Source organism: Harpegnathos saltator, unplaced genomic scaffold (assembly GCF_003227715.2).
Source record: "Harpegnathos saltator strain DR-91 unplaced genomic scaffold, Hsal_v8.6 scaffold176, whole genome shotgun sequence".
Lineage (NCBI taxonomy): Eukaryota > Metazoa > Arthropoda > Insecta > Hymenoptera > Formicidae > Harpegnathos > Harpegnathos saltator.
In genome coordinates this window covers 1,603,271-1,626,101 of record NW_020229957.1, presented here as the reverse complement: position 1 = coordinate 1,626,101, position 22,831 = coordinate 1,603,271, and the positions used below count along the sequence as shown (strand labels likewise).

Below are 22,831 nucleotides of genomic sequence, written 5' to 3'. Positions count from 1 at the left end.
TGCGCATGACTATTTTGATGTTTGGAAAAATTCCAAACAGCTTTTCTACATTCAGTAATTCGTACATTTTTCTTATTGATCTTAATTCATTATCTAACTTAGCTCTTGGTTCTAAATAAAACTTAAAGTGCATGAATTCTGATACCATACAACTTTTGTCAAAATCAGTTGGATAATGATCGTATAGTTTGTCGCAATTTATCTTTATATCTTCTTCGCTTATCTCTAAAATATTTGAAATAAATTCAAATCGATCATAAATAGTTTTATAATTGTCACTTCTACGAGTCAGTTCCATTGATAATTTGTCTGTAATAGATATAAAAACTTCTATTTTAAATTTTTCTTTCCCTTCGCAAAACTATTGCATCTGATGATTTATCAAAAAATGAAAGTCTAGTATTGACTTTTCGAGTGCGTTTATTACTGTCCTTGTAATTCATATCTTTAACTAATTTTTTCGCTTCCTGCTTATAATTTTCAAATTTAGTTCTCAAACTCTGAATGTACTTTTCTAATGACGTTAACAAATCTACAACTACAGATAAATCAATACTTTGTCTTTGTATTTTCAGACGTGCTATTTATACGACATAAAACATCATTCCAAAAATACTCAAGAAAGCTATCTCTAATTCTTTCATTTCATTACTCAAACACATAGTTTCATGCCTAGTTTCCATAGACTGTTGCTCATTATTAATTATTATTTCTAGCGCATCTTCAATTTTATTGTATCCTTCTCGTAAAGCTGAAACCGCATCAGCTCTAGCTGACCATCGAGTCGTAGACAAAATTTTAGGAACTTTGATTAAATTTTACGAGCTTAAAATATTCCAACGATACGTAGAAACAGAAAAAAATGTATAGATTTTTGGTAAGAAGTCAAAGTATGAAATCACTTCCGTATTACAAGATACAGCATGAACGCCTACTAAGTTTAACGAATGCGCAGCACATGGTACATAAACAGCAGTAGAAGAATACTCTTTTAATTTTGTCTGTAATCCTTTATAGGAGCTCGACATATTTGCAGTATTGTCATACGACTGCCCTCGGCAATCGAAAACAGAAATATTGAATTTATTGAGTATTGAAAGCACTATATTTGATAAGTATTCACCTTCATGACATGTAATGGGAATAAATTATAAAAATCTTTTGACCGCTTGTCCTTCTTTAACATACCTTACAATGAATGTTAGCTGATCATTATGACTGATGTCTGGCGTAGAGTCTACTGATATAGAATAATATTTCGTTGTTTTAATTTCTGATATAATTAAAAATAATAATTTCTCTGCCATTATTTCGACAAGACATCGCAAATTGTCTTCGATAAATAATTTACATGTCCACGACCTGAATTACCATAGTTACTTATATGTTCTTTTAAAAATGAATTGTGTTCGCTTATTAAATCTAGGATTCCCAAGTAATTTCCATTGTCAGTAGTACCAAATTTATCACTGTTTCCTCGAAATGGTAAACCTCGTGAAGTTACAAATTTTATGACTGATACTACAATTTTTAAAACTCTCTTCCAATAGTTTTTTTTCTTCTTCAAATTGTTTTAATAAATTTGAATCAATACAATTTATTTCTCGTTGGCGTTTTAAATAAGTAATCATACTTTTTCTATGTGCAAAACTACTTTCATGTTCTTTTAATGATTAGTGAACATGTTTCCAATCATTAAAACCACTTTTGGAAATTACTAAATCAGATGTCGAAAAAAGATGACAACAGAAACAATATACTTTACCCTGAGACCGAGAGTATAATAACTATTCACGGTTTACTACTTCTCCATTTGGAAACTGACGTTTGAACGCATTAGCTGTTAAAACTCTTTTTTTTAATTTGTCACCTTCTTTGTATGTTCGGACAGAATTTTGAAAATCTTGCTCAATATTTTGACAAGGTCCTTTTTTAATCCAATAATAAATCATGTTATCATCAATTTTCCATAAAGCAGGATCATGTTCATAACATTCATTTGCCACTTGTGCATATGTCAATTGTAGAATCAGTTATAAATGAACTTTCTAATTCTTCGTTTAGTTTCAATTTTTTATAGATAGTTCACTTTCACAGATATTTGTTCCATCACTTGTAGAAGATTCAGATAAATTTTCGTCACTATTTATATTAATTGACTGGCTTTTCAATTTGCTTTTCAAGAAAAGACAAAATTTTTGGTAATTGCGTTATTTTATTCTTTTCCTCTTGTAACTTTTTTCTTTTACTTGCACCATTTGCATAGATTCTTTTCATTTCTCCAAATTAAAACCTTTAAATACGAAAATTCATAATTACTTGATTAAATTATATTGTGTTGTGATATGTGTGTGTACTTGATTAAATTATATTGTGAGATTAAATTGATTGGTTGGTATAGCTACCTTTCAATATAAAACACCGCAAAAGTACGAAGAAGGAGATTGAGTCCTCTTATTTCTTTTATTCAAAGAAGAATTTGCCGTGAAGAGCGTTTAACATGTCAGCAATGCACGACCACTGAATGTACGCCACGCGTCAAATATAAACAAATGAAAATCGGTTGTGTGAGCGAACTCTGAATATTCGGTCGCCGCGGCAGGGTCGCATCCGCGCACAACCGTGCGCAAAGTAGCATACCGCGAGCTTGTTCGGAGTGCCGTATATTACGCGACTCTAGCGAGGACCACGTGCGTGCGAGTATAGTAAGCCGTGTAAATATCGTGTTCATTGTTGCGACGTTATTTCTTTCTCCTGCAGAGAAAGCACGTGGTCTCGCTCGGCTCACGATCCCGACAAGAATATTTTACTGGTGGCGGTCATCGGTCCTTAAGAATTTTGTTACTCTAATTGATTCTCGGAGGAACCCGCGTTCCGCCGTCTCTAATTTTGCCTTTCGACGAATTGGACGCCAGGTGCGGAAATCTCCGGCCGCACTTCCGTTCGGTACTGGTTAATGATGGACCGATGTCCGCCCTCCGACTACCTAGCTTACTTTTGATTATAATCGGAGTAGGCGGGATTACGTGATTAATGTCTTATCATGAGCTATTATTTCACAAAAAATTTAATTTAAAATTCGGGGACTGAAAAACGGATACTTATTGCGGAGGTTCTTTGTTGGGGCCCTTGTAAGAGTGGGGCCCTGGGCCTAGGCCCAGGTAGGCCCGTGCTTAAATCCGACACTGATTGTACACATACTGAACGGGGTTATTGTTTTGACTAAAGCATTTGTGATGTATGTGACGAGAGAGAGAGAGAAGATTATCATCAATAATATATATAAATTATTGTTATATTATTTAATTATACATTAAATCATTAAAATATAATAATTATTATTTAAAATTACTGTTTAAAAAAGCTACTTTGAATCATATACAGATTAAATACGTATTATTTCTTCAATAATTTATCTACGGGAACCGAATCCTTTATAAACCCTTTGCAAGTTACAAGACGAACGCAAGACGAAAAGAGCTTTTGTTTATTACTTACCGACATTCATGTCAGGGCCGTACTCATAATACGTCGGGGAACCCACAGCCGCGGCCGCGAGCGCGAGTTCATCCTCAATATTGTTCGGCCTGCAGCTTGTAGTTTTCCAGTGAGTTCTCAGCCCGCTCGCACTAATGTACTTCTTGTCGCAGCCCTGGCAAGTATAGGGCCGCTCGTTCGTGTGCAGCCTCTTGTGCAGCTTCAAGTGGACAAACTGAGTGAATTTGGCGGGACAGAGGTCGCAGGCGTACGGCTTTTGGCCGGAATGCAGTCTGAGATGAGTCTTGAGATTTGAGGTTGAACTGAATCTCTTCTTGCATATCTCGCACTGGTGTGGCTTTTCACCTGAGAATGCAGGCGCATGTGCATGCGCATGTTTATATATTATGTAACGGAAATACAAACGAAATAAAGAAATGAGTTTGATGTTACGACTGGCGAGGTCTCCTCATCGTAGTCACATTGGTTCGTGACGTCAGCTGTAGCTTGAGGTTACGGTTGTGAGGTTTCCTCATCGCGGCTATATTAAATTACGACGAATCAGATGTGTGTCGAAATAAATACGTCGAGATAAATTGGTCTTTTTGTGTGTGAAATTACTCGCGTTCGATGGCGCAGATTGGTGAAATATTTCGGATTTTCTTCTCGCTTCCTGGATTAAATAGTGGCAACAATGAATAGTTAACGGTAAATCTGTCGATCAACCGCAGTTGAGAATATAGGACTTAAATTGAAGGATTGCACTTGAGGTAAGAAGAACATCCAAAAACGGCAATCTCTAGTATTAAAACTCTAGTAGTAAAACTATACACAATAAAACAAATAAGAATAACAATTAATTAATGTATCATTACTCCACAGTTGCAAAGACATTTTGGTGAAGCATATCGTTTTTCTTATGATCTCGAAATAAAAAGACGTAGTTCTAAAATTGTGAATTTATAGTTTATCATATCTTTTCCTACAATCCGTCATTTATGTGTTCATTTATTACGTAGTGGAATAACATTTGTCATATATTTCTACCTACTTATAATTTATCTAGAATTTATCTATTTTTCAACTAATGTTCTTATATAGTTCTTTTTTTAAGTTACTCAACCAGTATGTGATAAGTCGATCAATGAGAGTTAGAATCATGGGTGTTAGTAGATTTAATCAAAATCTCTCGCAACCAAAATATATGCAATTTTTGTTGCCAAATATTTTACATCTACTGCCCTCATTTTCATCATCTGTCTAACCGTCGATTCTCGTTTCTAATTATTTGTTATTCAAATTTTCCCCTTTTAAGAGTATTGCAAGTATATTTTTTTCTGATTGAGACTGTAAATTTCACAACATCAGTGTTACTTGTAATAATTAAGGAGAAAAAAGAATTTGAGTTATAGTGAAAAATAATTAAAATCGGATATTAAAAGTTGGAAAGGCTTGTGAAAATAGAGACAATATAGAATCAAGGAATGTTCTATGAAAAGAATGGTGCATACTTGTCTAAAAAAAAAGAAACAGTTATCCTTTTGAGATATTTCGAGTAAATTACGAATTAATATCCGCGATTTTTACTCTCGTTGCTGTATATCTGATTATATTGCTGGTTATATATAACATATGCTGATGTATTTATTTCGACACACGGAACAAGAACCATATTCATATGACTTCTCACTGCGCTGACGTCGTAATTTAATATAGCTACAATATCGCGAGAGCCAAGAACTTTAACACGTTAACAGCTCAGTGAGTTTCGTATGACTATTTATGGCATAATATATTTATCATGATCATAAGCTTATAACGATATAATAATAAAATATTGCGTAACATAAATAAATTAATCCCTTCCTTACGATTTTTGATATTAACGACGTTCTATGTAAAATAAATTTTCATTGCATTTTTGTAAAATAGATTATTTGACATAATTTATTATAAAGTCTTTTATGACTATATATATACTGCAAATTAGCGCATATCACATTTATCTAAATGCCTGTTAGCAATAGATTTTTAATTCTTTTCTCTTAAGTTTAATATAATATGGTAAATTTTGAATAGTTGAAAAATATGTGACGGTAACACTAATAAAAATTACAAAAACCTTTAAGAACTTAGAAGTGAATATTTCGATATACATATGCAGGGTGTCTCAGAACTTTGGGACACGGGCTCCGTAGGGACATAGAGTTAAGTGAGAGGAACAAAAAAGTCCTCTGCCATAATGTGAAAATCGTAATAGTTTTTTAATTATAACAGTGCAAAGTTAGGCGTTTTCCACGCCCAGCGCGACCTATAGACGCTCCGCGGCAAGCTATGTGCGTAGGGGCTGAACGATAATGCAGCTCGCACTGGCCATCAAAGCGCTAAGACGCCGCGCTGGGCGTGGAAAACGCCAAACTTTATGCGGTTATTACTAAAAAACTATTACGATTTTCACATTATGGTACAGGACTTTTTTGTTTTTCTCACTTAGCTCTATGTCCCTACGGAGCCCGTGTCCCAAAGTTCTGAGACACCCTGTATAAAGTATTTACAAAAATTCGTAAGATCATAAATATATAATTGTAGCAGCGATTTAGTATTATAATTTATAATTATATTAAGTTGCTTCTTAGTTTTCAAATATTGGCTATACTTGATCAAATTTAATAGACAAAATTAATAGACAAAATTAATAGACAAAGAATAGTAGACAAAGAAGAATAATAGACAAAGAAATAAAAGACAAATTATAGTTCCAAATAAAACGTCACATTTAACACAATGGAACTAGGTAAAGTTCAATACTCGCTATTGCATGCCTTATTTTAATTGAGGTGAAACTGTTGCAACAAATTGCAACTAAAAAACTGATTTGTGAAATCTATCGTGTCCATTGTTTATGTAAGAAATGATTTAAAAAGTTTAGAAATAGTAAGTACGGTATCAACGAGAAACAACGTTCTGGTCGTTCAAACGAGGTGAAAACAAACGAGGAGCAACAAATTGGAAGTTTTGCTCAACGAAAACATGGCCTAAACATTAAAAGAATTTGCAGGGCAGTTTGGGATTGATGAATCAATAGTATCCCGTCATTTGAAAGTAACTGGAAAGATCCAAAAAAAGGAATATGGCTTCCCAATGAACTCTTTGTAAACGCGATTGAGAATCGGATTATGATATGTCTCTTGTTATTTTCAGGTAAACAGAAGAGCTTTTGTAGCGATTAGTTGAAATAGGTGAAAGGTGGATCTACTTTGACGATCTTAAACGCAAAAAGTTGATCCTATATTGATTCCGATCAAATATCGACATCAGCAACGAACGCAACATCCACGGTCATAAGGTTCTCCTGTGATCAAGGAGTATTTATGAGTTGTTACCACGAGGGCAGACAGTCACAAGAGATCGCTACAATAACAAATTATAACTTTAAACTAAGCTACGAGGAAAGTTGCCCTTAACCCTTTAACGCCTGACTTTTTTATAAGTGTTTTAAGAATAAAATTTGAGTTTTTTTAACTGAGACTATAAGTAGTGATAACAAAAAAAATATCAAAATTTTATATCTACCTAAAACTACCTTTCCAAGCAGAAACTACTCCCAGAAGCGAAAAATACGCCTGATCAATTAAATTTTTTTTTAGTTTTAATAATTTTATATCATACCTAATGGTTGGAAAAATTCTTCGAAACATAAAACTCATATTCAGAACTTGATCTTTATTTATTCAGAATGAAATATTTTAAATGAGTATATGAAGTTTCCGCTTTTCGTTTGTTGGTTTGGTTTTTTATCGTTCGTTTTTTGTTTATTGGTAAATATGACTTTTGGTAAATATGACTTGGATCCTAAAAATATATACGAAATGAGCAACCTATGCAGAGAAAAATGAAGGGTAATCTATACGATATAATTCTGATAGTCAGCTTGACATTTTTGAGCTAAAACTTTACTATATTTGTGAGTGAACTTTATCATTTAGAGCGTCAAGCTTACTATTTCAGAAGAATATCTTATAGGTCACCATTTAGATAGTCAATCGTCCCTTCATTTTTTGCCGCATAAAAAACCAGGTATAGGTCACCAGGTTTCACGAAAATAGATTAATTTCTTGATTTTCGTGTTCACCATATTGGATTCGCCATTTTGAATTTCTATATTCTTTTAATTTCACATTTTGCATCTGAAAAAGCTTCCAAATGTATAAAATTATAACAGATACCAATCTATTCATTTATAGTGCACTTCTAGATGTCAGTAATAATGCTAACTATGCTTACTTGGAATTTGATAAAACATGTTATCATTAAAACTGAGCTAAAAACAGACTAAACCAAATCTACATACAATCTATATACCATTTTTTAGAAGAAGAATTCACCTTTACAGTGGTGCAAAGGAAACGAAAATATCTCCTTTTTTGACTAAGTTATGGATTCTTAAATACGTTTCTGGTAACTATAGTTATCAGTAGGCATTAAAGGGTTAAATAGCCATGAATCGAGGCAAAATTATCTTGCTTCACGACAACGTCAAGCCGCATGCGTTGTTGTTGCGACTAAAGGGACGTTATTTGAGTTAGTTTAGAAAATTCTGCTGCATTCAACATATTCTCCAGACATTGCCCTATTTGATTTTCATCTATTCAGATCGACGCAGCACGGTCTCTGATACATGGTTGCGAAAATGCGTCGATGAGTGGATGCCTCAAAAGATGAGTCATTTTATTGGTGCAAAGTCAAACTATCACCCGAAAGATGGCAAAAAATTATTGATAGCAATGACTAATTCAATTATGATATAAATCATTTTGATTAAAATATTGTATGCCATTTCATTGTTAAAATAAAGAATAAAACTGGATTTAATATTACATGAACGTTTGCAAGCATCTATGTAACAAGAAAATATCTGAATTATGATAGCCATTGCAAGGAAAGGATTAAGCTATGTAACCATATATACTTGCTAAGATTTAGAATCATCACGATACATTTATATCGTGATTTATCTTACTGTGAGTCATCGGCACTCCCACGGCAATCAACGTGTTGAAGCGATTGAAATCGTCGTATACTCAATAATTGCTCCACAAGACCAAGACTATTCCAAAATTAGCCGATATAACGAATTGCTGCCTCGGCTAGCGCGTGCTTACCGGTATGTACGAGATGATGCTTCTGGAGATGCGCGAGCTGTGTAAAGCTCTTGGTACAGACATTACACTTGAAGGGCCTCTCGCCAGAATGTGTCCTGAGGTGCACCTTGAGGTTCGATAGCTGGCCGAAGGTTTTACAGCACACATTGCATTCGTAATGCATCTTGCCGTCTTTCTTCTTGAGCGGGTAAGGCAATGACCTATATCCCCTCGAGCCCTGCGAGTTTGGGCTGAGGGAGCCGCTTTGGGAACAACCATGGTCGTCCGGCGACAACGAGCTCGCCGGCGAGTATCTGTTGAGGGATGACGAGTTGGCGTGAATGGTGAGACCGGGATGGTGGCTTAAGTGGAGATTGTGCGTGCCGGTGATCAGCGCCTGGTTGCCATCCATCTGCATGGTCGACGAGGTGGGTAACTGGTGACTGCTGCTGGCCGCCTCTAGCCTCCTGCCGTCCGACCTCTCGTAGACCACGTTACCGCTTGGTGTGGGCGAGTAAGCGGTGCAGTTAATGGACAAGGGCGTGACATTGTGATGCAGCGAACCATTTTGGTGTCCATAAAGACTGTATGGGTAGGGTGAGGGTGACTGAATCGGTGAGATCGGCGAGACGCTTTGATTGCTGCCACCGCCGCCGGCAGCAGCGGCCGCGGAATTCGAATAGACCGGACTGGACTCGATCTGACAGCCGCCTGAGCTAGAGTACAAGATCGTCGGGGTGGACATGCCATTCTGGCTCGATGGCGACGGACTTTTGGTCTTTCGCTTGGGTGGGCAGCCGCTTGTCGTTGTGGACGAGTGCGGGTTGCCGCTGGTAGACGTCAGTATTGTGTTGGACGACAGCACATTAGTGCTGGAGTGAATACCGCTGGCACCGCCACCGTTACCTCCGCCGCCGCCCCCGCCACCGCTACCGCCACCGCTACCTCCGCCGCCACCGCCGCTACCAGGATTGCTGGACGAATGCAAGCTACCAGGATGCGGCGGTAGACCGGTGTTTGCCGAGCCGGTGCTAGAATGCAGCCCGCCCGAATGCAGATTGTTAGTGGGACTTTGCATAGGTGGCGCGCCGTTACTGCTGGTCGAATTGACGCACGAGTCCGTATGCATGGGCAAGTTCGAGCTGGAGTCTGGGCTGCAAGGTAGGATATTGCTGTAACGGTGAGACTTCTTGTAAGAGTATGCCATCTCGGTCGGGCTGGAAGGCGGCGGTGTCACCGAGTCCACATGGGTCTGATGGTGCAATTGGTGGTGTTGGTGATGTTGTTGTGGTTGTGAACTGCCGTTGAGGTGATGCTGCTGCTGATTGTTATTGTTGTTGTTGTTGTTGTGATGGTGATGTTGGTGATGGTGGTGGTTGTGGCTATTGTTGTTATTGTTGTCGGTGTTGTTGCGCAGGAGAATGTTCTCCAGAATGGAACTGCTCGGGCTGGTGAGGTAGGTGGGTCTGCCGGACATCGGCAAGCCGCCCTTTACCTCCGGCTCGTAGAAGGGTTTAGTGTTCTTCTCGGGGATTACTTCATCTTCATTTACGGTCGACAATATGGCGTTCTTCTGGAGGATGACAGGCGACATTGGCTTATGGAGCTCTGGACTGACCGCCCGGCTGGAAAGCTCCTGTTCCTTATCCTTCGCCGGGCCGTCCATGCCCTTCGCTGTCTGGAAGTTGCCATAAGTCTTGGAGATCTTGATCTTCACCTTCCTGTACTCATTCTTTACTGCGGCGTTGTCCTGTTTCAGGATCTCGTCACTGCACACCGAGGACTTGGCGTTTTTGCTGAAATCTAGTACGTAGTTGTTCTCGGAGTCGGATTCGCTGCTTTCCTCGGGCGGCGTTAGGATCTCGTCATGGTAGCCGTTCGAGTGGTAGCCCTCGTCCGACCTGACGGAACCGTCCGTTGGCGTCATCTGCGAGCGCCTCTCGTAGATCGACGAGTCCTTAAGCGGCGACACCACGTCGACGGTGGGCGGGATTTCTGTTGGTAGCGCCGATTGCTGTACTTGTTGTCCTGCAAAATTTCGTGATACATGTTGCGGATGTATGTGCTTTTTATTGTATATCACGAGCAATTACGAAATTGTTTTGTTCTGAGTTTTGTTCTTAAAAACATCTTAAAAATTATCCTTAATGCAATAAGAACATACGGCTACAAGTTAGTCAAAATTTATGAACGCGAGGTATAAACTACAATCTTAAATGTCCAAATTTAAACATTTTTTTATAAATTTCACGCGCACTATTTTTTTCTTTTTTAGGAATATCGATTTACACATCTTCTGACGTACATATATTAGCTTGCCGATAAACATGTTTTGTGTGTATTTTAAGTACATATCGAATATTTTTATACTTTAACGTAGTATGATGAGAATGCACGTTTATCAATAAAATGAAATTTTTTAATTTGAGCTACAAACGATAACCTTTTTTTCTACCATCAATCGTTTTTCAGATTTCAACTTTTAATACAATTTTCGTGTTATTTTTTCACAAATATCGACTTAGATATTTTTTTTAAATAGTAACTCGTCGGTGAAAAATTAGATCACCTCACAAATAATGCAATTTTCCTCAAAAATTGACAGCTGCGCGAGTTATTTTATAAGTATTGAAAATCTAATATGTTTAGAAATATGTTGTTTGAATTTGTTTGATTTTGTTTGAAAAATTTGTTTGATGAATAAAGATTTGTAAAATTGACGTGATGAAATCATGTTAGTGGCGGATATATCACATCCCGTCCCGTTAATTTGACAGTTATTTATTGATTAAAGCAAACGAAAGGTTTTCGGAGTACTTGACAGATTTGCTGAAAAATGTCGTTTCGTAGGTACACTTTTATTTCAATGTATTTTTCGAAAATTCTGAATCTATATTCTCTAATATTATTGATAAAGATGATCAGAAGTAGGGAGACGAAGAAAGGAAAACTTAAATTACTTGATAATTGTGGTTAATATGTCAATAGACTTTAGAAACAATTTACTGTCAACAGTACTTCAGAGTAGTCTGCGTGCAATTGACGGACAATTGACAGCTGTTAGTATCTCGAGAATGCTGTTTTTAACGGAAAAAATTTGTTTTTTCGTGATTAATATGATCGCGTGTGATTAACATATTAATGTGTAATTAACATATTGATTATACACGGCATGCGATTATAAACGGAATTATTCTTTATGTATACTAACAATTTTCTTTTATTTTTTTTTATTACATTTAACATCATTTTAATTATATTTTAATTATTGTATGTAATCACATGGTCATTGTATTAATTGTGATCAAGGTGAGGATTCCTTAGGGCAACGTTGAAATAATTAATTTAATTTTTCTTATTTTTTCCAGAAAATGTAAAAATTCATTTTAAAGTTATAAAAATAGAAAGAAAGAAACATTATATCTGAAGCGCGAAGTAGTTAGGTCGAGAAACAAATTTGAGATGTTTTATTTGCCGAAAGATTGCTCTATCGACTAAACTATCTAGATTAGCTATTTACTAGATTATCTAGATTAACTATTTATGATTCGGCACATCTTTCTTTCTCTTTCATTTGTAGTCTTATTATCAAGATAGTGTGGTCCTCAGTTCGTTTTTTACCAAATTTTATTTGGAAATTTGTTAAGAATTTTAATTAAAAAAAAATTATCTGTTGAATTCTATGTCTCGTTTTGAGATTACATATTTATATATTAGTCATGATCATCAATTCGTAATAAAGTAATTAAAAAAATTGATAACCTTAATCTCTTGATTTTAAAGTTCCGTAATTATAATTCAGTAATGATTTTAATACACTAAATGACTTCTCCGTTTAATATCATATATTCTATTTGCGTGAGCGTGACTTAGTCTGCCTTATATTATTATAACTTTCTATAGTGCAACAAGAATGCATCATTAATAAAATAAAACGGAATTTTTTATTTGAATTATCATAAACAACAGTCCTTTTCTTATCAGTCCTATTCTTATCTAACTGTTATTTGAATTTCTAATTTTATTGCAGTTTCCGTACGCTATAATTAGTTCAATTAGTATAATTAAATTAATTATTATTAATTAATAATTAGTATAATTAGACCAGTATTGACTCGCGTATTTTTTAAGGCATCAACTTGTCGCGGTGAATCTGTGTTTTGTATATTGCGAACTATTGTTGAATCCTTCTGTTTTGTCTGTATAATTTTTTGTGGCAGAATAAAAATTGTTTGTTAACTGTAAAATAAAATGAAATAAAATACAGATCCTAGACGATCTCTATTCAGTTTGATCTTCACAATTGATCATTGATCGAATTTAAAATCTTGTAACAATTTTCGCGTGTTATTTTCGACGAATATCGACCTACGTATTTTCTGAAGCAGTCACTCGGAAGTCGGTGAGTATTTCGTACATCGCGAATGATGATTAAATTTTCTCTATATTTTTCGAAATTAAAATGTACCATGTGTTAGTAAAATATTCAAGCACGAGTTAGAGGCGACAGCTTTTTTCATAATGTTACATGTCGTGCAAAAATAAAGAATTTCATTACGGCTTCCATGTTCTATTACTTTCGACGAACATTGATTTCCATACATTCTAAAATTTAAGACACTGTTGAGAATTAAATGCAAATTTTCGGACAGATTTCTCTGACGTGACATTTATTCTTTTCTTGTTACTGATCTTGGCTCGACGGCTGAGCCGCCAATCGTACGTGAAACGCTGTGCTTCAGAGAAAGAGAGGAGCGTTCCTATATAAGAAATATGACGATATTATAATATGAGAAATATAAGATGTGATGGAAATTATACTCTCCGCAAAACCGTTATTATGCAGAGGGTTCGTCACAGTGTACTACAAAGCTTGTGTGCGGATAGAATGGGCCAAAATGAGTAGAAAAGTGCACTTTTATTTTTGAAACAGTCAGGCGAAATTTCATGATATTATCTATGAATATCACGTGAAATTTCATGGTAATAATTATGAATATCACGCAACTCTCATGTTATTAATTATGAAAGAAAATTAGCGAATCAGCGGGCGCGACGTTGCAGAACGATAACAATAACATTCGATACTGATCGCTGCTAAGAAACAATGTGCGGTCGGCTGTGCGATTGCGCGTTCACCAATCTTCTTTCACTAATAATTCGGAATTCAAAATAGAATTAGAAAATGTAGTATTTAGTTATATTTAAGAAAATAAAAATTACTGAGCAAGGGAAATATTTTTATAACGGTTTGGCGGGAGATACGATCCTTGCATATTTCTTACGTTCCGGAAGCTCCTGAGGCAGAATGTTTAACGTGCGATGCACGGTTAAGCGGGAACGGTAGTGGGGAGGGGGGAGGTAACGCAACATAATAAATGTTGTGTCAGAAATCTGTCTGAAATGTGCATTAGTGATGAGTTAAACGATTATTTTAATTTAACAATTGTAACGGTTACTGTGTTGCTTAAAACTGATCGATTATTCAAGCAGCTATTCAGTTAAACCGTTACTAATAATTGACTACAATATTGTGGGCAGACGAATAAAGCAGTTAAATAATAAATAATTTGCCAGTTCAACTAATCAAGCATTTATTGCTAGGAAACATTGACTACGTTCAACAGAGAAAATTATTTTACAATTGATGTTAAATTTCCGACTGATGTATGTTCTTTGTTTTGATTCCGGCTGATTCTAAGAGCATATACCAATAAGATTTACAAATGCAACAGTTGTGAAGCAGCTTTTTTTTTTATTGCACGCAGCTATTACGAGTATCATCCATAAATTAATATTTTCGTAAACCTTTTTTATATTTAAGATCATTTGTGAAAGGCTTATTACATTTAATGTAAACTGGGACTTAGACTTAAGGCAATGACAGCGCTCCTATCGTCACAAAAGATAACTAACAATTAAGGGAGTATTTATACTTTGTAATCGCCATCAACTCCTCGATTATTCGATTATTGATTAGAGGATTTATTATCGAACAATTATTACTTTGCAACGGAGAAGTTATGAACGATTAGTCGGTTGTTGGTTAAACAGATCGGATCGTAAGGGCGGATTCACATCTTGGCAGCATCTAGTCAGAAGTCGCGCTGATAGTCTATCTCTTTCTTGCGAGAGAGACAGACTATCAGCATCTGTCACTCTCTTGGCTTCTGCTGTTCAGCTAAGGTGTGAATCTGCCCTCAGTTACTGTTCTTGTAAGATTGGGTGTCGACGAAAACAAATGTTTAGTTTATTAATTATCGTTCAAATTTGATAACAGTTATCACATTATCTTTTTTTTTTGACAATTGTTACTGAATGACATTTAAGGAAATAATATCCATCACTAATGTGCATTTAATTCCCAGTACTGTTCTAAACAGTCAACTCGCCGGATACGTTTCACATTATTACCGGCAATTGTTCGTTGTTTTTGAATAACCGCTTTGTTTTTAAATAATCGCTGAGTAACTTCCTTCGTATTTTTATAATTTCCCATGACGCAATGTAAGGCTGCAAAATCATAGGCATCATAGAAGGGCGACGCAAAACTCCCCTCTACGATAGACATTCCAATTTGAAGTTTTCACAATTTCTGCGAGCTACGTCAGTTCGAATGTTGACTTACGTATTCTCTGAAGCATCAGCTCGCCGGTGAGCGGATAATTGAGCCTTTCCGCGAACTCCCTGCAGTACCAAACCAGTAACTCTTGATTCGGTAGTATCGGCTTGATCGTGTAAAAATAAATGTTCATCTGAAACAGGAATACACGGAGAGCGATTGAGTCTCGATTCCCTCCCCCGCTCGCTAATTTAAACGCGGTCTGGGAACACACGTGCTTGGCGAGATGTGCACTCGGCGAAATTGCTTTACCTTATACTGGCATGCTATTAGGTTTTGCGATTCAGACGAGTAAGCGGGATTCACGTAACGCATCCAATTCGATTTCTGGACGTCATAACCGTCGATGTAGTAGAACAGCTCGTTGTTCTTGTACACCTGGCAGAGAAACACATTTTTATTAGCGCTCCCCCTTTATATGTGCAACATACTCGTGTGGATTTTCGTATTCGCGACAGGGCTGACCATCTTCTCTAGTTAGCTCGAAAAAAATAATGAAGGAATATGACTTAAAAATGTAACGGTTAAAACCTCTTAAAGTAAAAATATGTTCTGCTAGTATCCGATCAATTACTACATGTTAATTATGCAACAAAAAGTAATTCAAATTTATAAATTTTACATCTTATCATCAATTTTGCCTCTTTTTTTCTTAATAAACTGGCATTGTTTTGCAACAAGTGGATATGAAAATTCGTACTATCCGTTTATACCGTTATAATTTCAAAATCTTAATTTTTAATGCTATTACCGCGATAAATAACAATATGTATAAACAAAAAGAAGCAATTAAACGTTTCCTTCAAATTTATATCATATCTTATTATCAATTTTCTCTCTTTTAATTTCCACTTTCTCCTTCTACCGATGAGTATAGCTGCAAAAAAGCGTGCAACCACTAAAACACCAAGAAAATATAATTTTTAAGACTTAATTCTAACATTATTAATTTCGTTACGTCTTAATTCTTTTTTCTTATAAATTGTCACTGTTTCCCGACAGATAGGTACGGATCTGAAAATATCCGTGCAACACCTGGAAAAGTGACACGTGCAACTTTTAGGAGTAATACGTGCAACCCACACACACACACACATGCATACGATGATACACTGCGGAAATTTGGAGCGAAATCCGCAGAGGTGGTCAACCCTAATCGCGACTCCATCATTACATAAGAGTAAACACCGAAAAGGCACCGGTCAATCCTCTCTCGTATTCGTTCGTCGCTGCACTTTATACGCGCTCGCAATACACATGCGCGCGCGCGTGCGCACAAACACCACACGCGCACGTCGCGTCGTCTCACGACGGATATCTTGGCGAGGAACCGCCAGCGTAACTATCGTAACGAATTGATGAGTTACGAGGCATCAATGGCTTCGCGGGTTTCGCTTTAAGGCTCGTCGGATCGGGCTAAAACCAGTTTCTGGTCTTTGTTGGCTTCTCCTCCTGCCGGCCCGCGGCTTTTCTTCAGCCGCTTCGTCGTCTCCTTTCTTCCTTCACTTCCTTCCGTCCTTCTTCCACTGTTCCTTCTCTCTTTTTGCCGGCTGTGCGTTACGTATTTGCGCGGCCTGGCGTTTACGTTGACCGGTGCCTCCTCGGTGAAAAGTTAACCGCTTCGTGTATGTAATCCATCACGGACTGGGATATTCCGGCGGTTGAGTAACACACGCGTCAAGGAGAGGGAGGTGGCTCTTACCCTCCAGAAGTACTTCCGGTTCGCGTCCGCCGGTACCGAATCCTTCGTGTACACCTGGCCGACCAAAGGGCCAAAGCGTGTTCCCTTGGGGATGTAACTGGTGCTCCATACACCCAACACCTGCCACACGTGTAAATTCTGATTAATCTCGACTGTTAGTCACGACCGATGTTATTTCGAGCCGATATGTATTTATAAAGGTTATCACGCGCGGCGTCGACTCCGCCTCTCGTCCCGCGACTCAAGTATTCATACGTCTATCAATTTCGCGGTCTCGGAGGAAATCTTAAGCTCAGCACTTGCCACTCGCAGATTTCGCACGGTTCTTCATGATTCATGATAAGATCCGTGAAGACTGATACTGATCAACGCATTTATTAACAGAGTTGTGAGCATTAATCGATAGAAATTGTAGTTGACTAAAACAAATGGGAGTAACATCGAGTAAAGTGTAAGGTTATGTCATCATTGTTTCGATCGATTACTTTGATTCGGTTAATTTTATTTATCAATTAAATTATTCATATTTATGTATATGTGGCGATTAATTTTGCTCATAAATTAATTTTGCTCATTGATTTGTCCATTGTTTCGTTTAATCGAGATTTTAATCGATCAGTGTCCGACATTGTTCGCCACCATGTGTCGCAATATGAGACGCGCTGATTTTCACGGGAGATCGATGTCACGTATGCATGTGACAGCTATCATTTTTCGTTCTATGCCCACGTGAATAAATTAATTCTGTTTTACACTATTTCCTAGCAAAAAAAGAAACAAAAGATGAGAACTCTACATGGCGACCTGTGACAGATGGTTTTTCGGATAAACGATACATAACGAACATGTTAATCTCTTCAGGAATGAATTTATTAAAATTGGAAGAAAATTATTTAATTTCAAGCGCAACACGACATAAATATAATATCTGTCAATCGTGTAACGAGATTTCTCTCTTTCTCGTAGAATTTTGCGGTGAACGTTTATTCACAGTGATGTTTGTTGATATTTTGTCGACAATGTATGAGTTAAAAAAAGGAAAATTGAGCGTATCCAAATGTACACTGTGTATCTTGTTCATGCGTCAATAATTCTGAAAAGGTTAATACAGGAAGCACAAGAGAAAAAAATGGTCATTCTCATTGAAATCAGTCGTTTTCACCGTCAACGATATTTTTCTATTGTCTTAACAGAATCTATCATATATGAAGTAGAACAGCCATCTATCTACAAGATAATTATCATTAATATTACAGTAGTGCTTACTATAAAAACGATTTTCCTGACTACATATGGAAAAAAATTCAATTCGCGCAATTGAGAGAGAAGGAGAGAGAGAGAGAGAGAGAGAGAGAGAGAGAGAGAGAGAGAGAGAGTATTTCTACCTCCTGCTGATTAAACTGAAACATGATTGCAAAGGCAGAAAAATTTCTGCAGGTTTCCGTTATTCGGTTGTTTGCATCTCTGATAAAAGAACAATAGCACAATGTGCTATTATAATATATGTATACGTATATATAAACTAGTTTTTATTATCATTAGCAGTTTCAGTAGCGCTCACTACAGAAATAATTTCCCCGATTATATTCTTTCCACTATGCAATTATAGTCACAGAGACACCGGATATTTTTCTCGCTGCAATCGAGTTTTAATACAGTCGACTATTCAGATGAGCATTTTCGGCCGCAGCCAAAAGATAAATTATTCTCTGTCAGTGAGCTTTTCGCCCGGCCCCCCTGGCGAACAGAACTTCAGTTACACAAAGCGAGCTTTTCGTTGCGTAATTATTTCACCGTATTCACAAGTACGGGAGACTTTCCACCTGACGCAATCGCGACACAATCGTGGGTTCAATTTGCCAAAGTCGTCGCTGGGAACTCCGCGTTGTTCCAAACCGCGCGATTCGAAGCCACCTTCTTCGCGGATAACCTTCGTGACGACGATCGATGAGACATTCCTCTGGAATATTATCGAGTACCCTCAAACGGCGCTGGCGAATGATCGGCGAATGCACGTGCGCGCGTGTTCGTTCCTACCGATATTCTCGTCGCCATTCGCTTGTCCTGGACGTTATTCCGTTAAAATACGCGGCGGAAGATAGAATCTATTTCCACCCCACATATCGCGTCGGAATAGAATCCGCCTATCTATCGCGCAAAGGTGTTCCTATGGCGAAACTAATTTAACACTTCGGCTCGCCTTCAGTCCTGCGAGCGCGAGCGCGCACGTTTCACTCCGATTAACCCTGCGCTCGGAGGGCGCGCGCCTCATATATTACATCGTTCTGCGATTTGCAACAGCCCTTCTAGACGTTTTTTCCCGCATGCGACTGATGATCTCTCGCGAACGCGCGACTAAAGAAGGCTATGAGACAGAGTCCCTGATTGTCGAAATTCCGTTTCCGTTTTCGATCTCAACTTTCCAACGTCTACAGTTTCCGGAGGATCACGATGGATTCATTTTCATTCGGTCAGTCGAAAAGTTCGCTTCGATTTTCGATATAGGTGACGTCATCCTCATGGAACACGGGTAATGCTGTGATGTCGTGTATACCGGGTGACTCACGTGAGGCTTAATAACTCAAATTTAGCCATTTTCAAATTACCTCCACTCTACCCACTTAAAAGTGGGATGAAGTCTTCCAAAATTTCTAGGATCTATGAAATTTGAGACCAGAACGATTAAAATTGACTACTTTGTAATTTTCGAGTTATTAGGTTGTTCGGCCTTACGTGAGACATTCTGTATGTGTATGTGTGTATAAGTTTTAATTATGAGTACATTTAATATAATAATGTTATATATATATACATATACTATTAATATTCTCCCTCCCTCTCTCTCTCTCTCTCTCTCTCTCTCTCTCTCTCTCTCTCTTTGATTCTACAATATTGTTAAAAAAGATAAAAACAACGGCGGCAATTTTTTGGTTGAGGATGAGAAATTTGCTTCTAGTAAATATGCAATGACACTAAATTTGATTCAGAAACAAAATTGAACTTTTTGACTGATTCAACATATTTTCTTGTATCAAACTGTTGCATCAATTTGATACGAGGGTTGTCCCAAAAGCAATGCACAGCATGCTCTAGCGGGCGTTGTAGGCAACGTAGACAGCTGATCGAAGCGTCAGTGTGTAGATTGAAGTCTCAAGAGCACGTTGGTATCATATGGTAGTGGGATTCGTTTAAAGGGAAAATGCCAAAAATTCGGAAAGACAACGAGAACAGTCCGTCGGGTCGGATTTCAGCAACAGAGCAATGTATATTCGTATCGAAACAGTGCGCGGTAAAAAAGTGTCCGAAATTCATGCCGCGTTAAAAGAAGTGTGTGGAAGGTTTATTGTGAATCGTAGCACAGTACAGAGGTGGCACACGAAGCTTTGTGCCGAGAGCACAAAAAGTTCGTCGCCAACAGTCGAAAATGAAAGGAATGATGATCTTTGCCTACGATAAACAGGGCGTAATCGCCACAGATCGAGTTCCGAGGGGTACTAGTCACTGGAGCGTACTACAAAAATTTTCTTCAGAATGTCTTGCGCCCAAAAATCCGTAAACTGTTTCCAGAAATGTTGCAAAGTGGTGTGTTGATTTTGCACGATAATGCGCGCCCGCACATCGGTGCACCGGTCATCGAACTTCTCGAAAAATACGGCTGGGAATGACTCCGCCACCCAGCTTATAGTCCTGATCTGAGCCCACCTGACTTCGATCTTTCCCAAGATGAAGGAACCCCTTCGGGGGGTGCGTTTTCCGACGCTGGAAGTGCTCCGAAGAGAAGTGACCCGGCAGATTCGGATGCTCAATAAGAACGGGACGCTGAACGGAATTCAAGCACTTCCGCGCCGCTGGCAAGCGTGCATTGATAAAGGAGGAGATTATATTGAAGGTCTGTAATCACTTGTATCTTCTTCAATAAATATTTTTTGAGTTAGAGCCAACTGTGCATTACTTTTGGGACAACCCTCGTATTAAATTTTATCAGATATATTTATACATTATTTTATTATATTATATCTGTGTTTATTGTTTTCTTGCTTATGTATAGGTTTTTATATTGAATTTTTGTATTATTAATTAAAATAGAAGTTACCAATTTTTATTTTATATCTCAGTTAAATAATATATTGACAATTTTCTAGTTAAAAGTTTAAAACGAGAAAATATAAATTCAAACAAAGTAGAATGTAGCAGTTTTTACTTTTTTAGAATCGAGAATCCATTAAAGTCGAAGGGAAATGACTTAATTTTGAAAAGATTTAAGCATGATTCTTAATAAAAAATATTCACAATAATGTTATACCTTTGTTATCAATGCCCGAATCGAAAAAAATCTAAGTATCTAAATAAATATATATATATATATATATATATATGTCAACATTTCTAAAGAAATTAAAAAGAAGCTGTTACTGTTAAACAGGATAAAAAATCGATCTGATCTGATCGTTAAAAATATCAGAATAGACGTTAAGTTTTGGTTATGTCGGACAGCACTACAATATTTACGATAAAATAATTACAAATTCGAGCGGTTTGCAATTTTTTAACTCCCAGTTACTTTTTCTGAGAAATAAGAAATGAGATGGCTGTCGGGAGTAAGGGTTCACTTCCGATTTTCACTTCCGATTTTTATAAAAAATTTCACGATATTTAAATAAAATTAAATAAAACTGTGGTCCAGTTTCGCACCGATTTGGAACGTTTCGCGTATAATTGTGGCCAGTGGTCGATAATTGATACAGAAAATAGCTCAATTTACGTAAAAATAAGAGCCCGGTAGTATCCAATTTTGAATGTTGAAAAATCGAGCAAGCTCTGCGTCAATCGACAAGCGCATGTTCTCGATTCTCGTCATTAAGGAAAGTGTAACGATTCGCTTTTAAATAACATCTCATAAATTAATTAGCCCCGTCATTCGGTCGAAGTTGATTTCCCGACTAACGTCTCCGCTCGCTCACTCGCTCGCTCGTTCGTTCACTCGTACGTTCGTCCACTTGCAAACCAGACCGGCGATTTAACGGATTGTGATTTTCGTCAGGAAGCCGGATCTGCTTCCTCGACTCGCGTCGGCTTCGCTCAGCCGGAGGATCTACGGTTAATGATCGTCAGTCCCGTATACCTGAACATCTCGAGTACTATCCGAGTACCCGAGTCTTCTGAGTATAATAGCCGAGTACCGAGAAGTATTTCTCAAACTACTCGGATTAGCGGATCTTTATCCGACAATAAGAAATATCATTTCTCATCTACAAATCGTTCTTTCTTTCAAGTCGTTCTGTGCATTAAAGCATTAAGATAAAGTCAAGGAGAAATGAATACTTTGCGAAATATTAAGTTTCCACATTAGGATATGTCAAGAAAAAATGTGGATACTTGGCAAAACATCAATCTTTCATTCGTCTTATCCTGATACTTTTATGAGTGGATTGACGAAGGGGATATATTTATTTAAAAGATCGAAAATTACAGGGTATCCGCGATTTTTTTGAAATTGAAGATTAATCACATCAAACAGGGAAAAGAAGTCTTTTGCTATTTTGCAAATAGGTACGCGAATTTTCAAGTTATCAATTGAAGGAGCCTCTAGATGTACTCAATTTCAATCGTTAATAACTTAACAATTATTGCGATTTTTGCAAAATGGTACATGATACTTTTCTTCTCAGTTTGATCTGATTAATCTTCACAATTTTTCATTTCCAAAAGATCCCGGACGCCCTGCATAGATCTAAAATCAAAAAGGAATAAAGTACTCGCAAATTTGGGCACTCGGCTACCGACAGCAACGAAACCTCGACGGTTTTGCGACCGACAACTCAACAATTCGTTAGTTAACGAATTACAAGAAAACAGAGATTTTTCAGGACAATTTCGCGTTCGCGTCGA

At 37.2% G+C, this 22,831-nt stretch overlaps 1 protein-coding gene across 2 annotated transcripts in view; it reads right to left on the bottom strand.

Annotated features, from left to right (window-relative positions):
* The window catches only part of Blimp-1 (PR domain zinc finger protein 1), an 86,206-nt gene that overhangs the window by 10,868 nt on the left and 52,507 nt on the right, over positions 1-22,831 (bottom strand). For both annotated transcript variants that reach the window (XM_019843777.2, XM_019843775.2), the window contains exons 3-7: positions 16,943-17,062; positions 15,493-15,618; positions 15,247-15,373; positions 8,640-10,646; positions 3,499-3,843 (exon numbers count right to left, since the gene is read on the bottom strand). In XM_019843777.2, the coding sequence (XP_019699336.1) occupies positions 3,499-3,843; positions 8,640-10,646; positions 15,247-15,373; positions 15,493-15,618; positions 16,943-17,062 (2,725 nt within the window). The remainder of the gene's footprint in view (positions 1-3,498; positions 3,844-8,639; positions 10,647-15,246; positions 15,374-15,492; positions 15,619-16,942; positions 17,063-22,831) is intronic.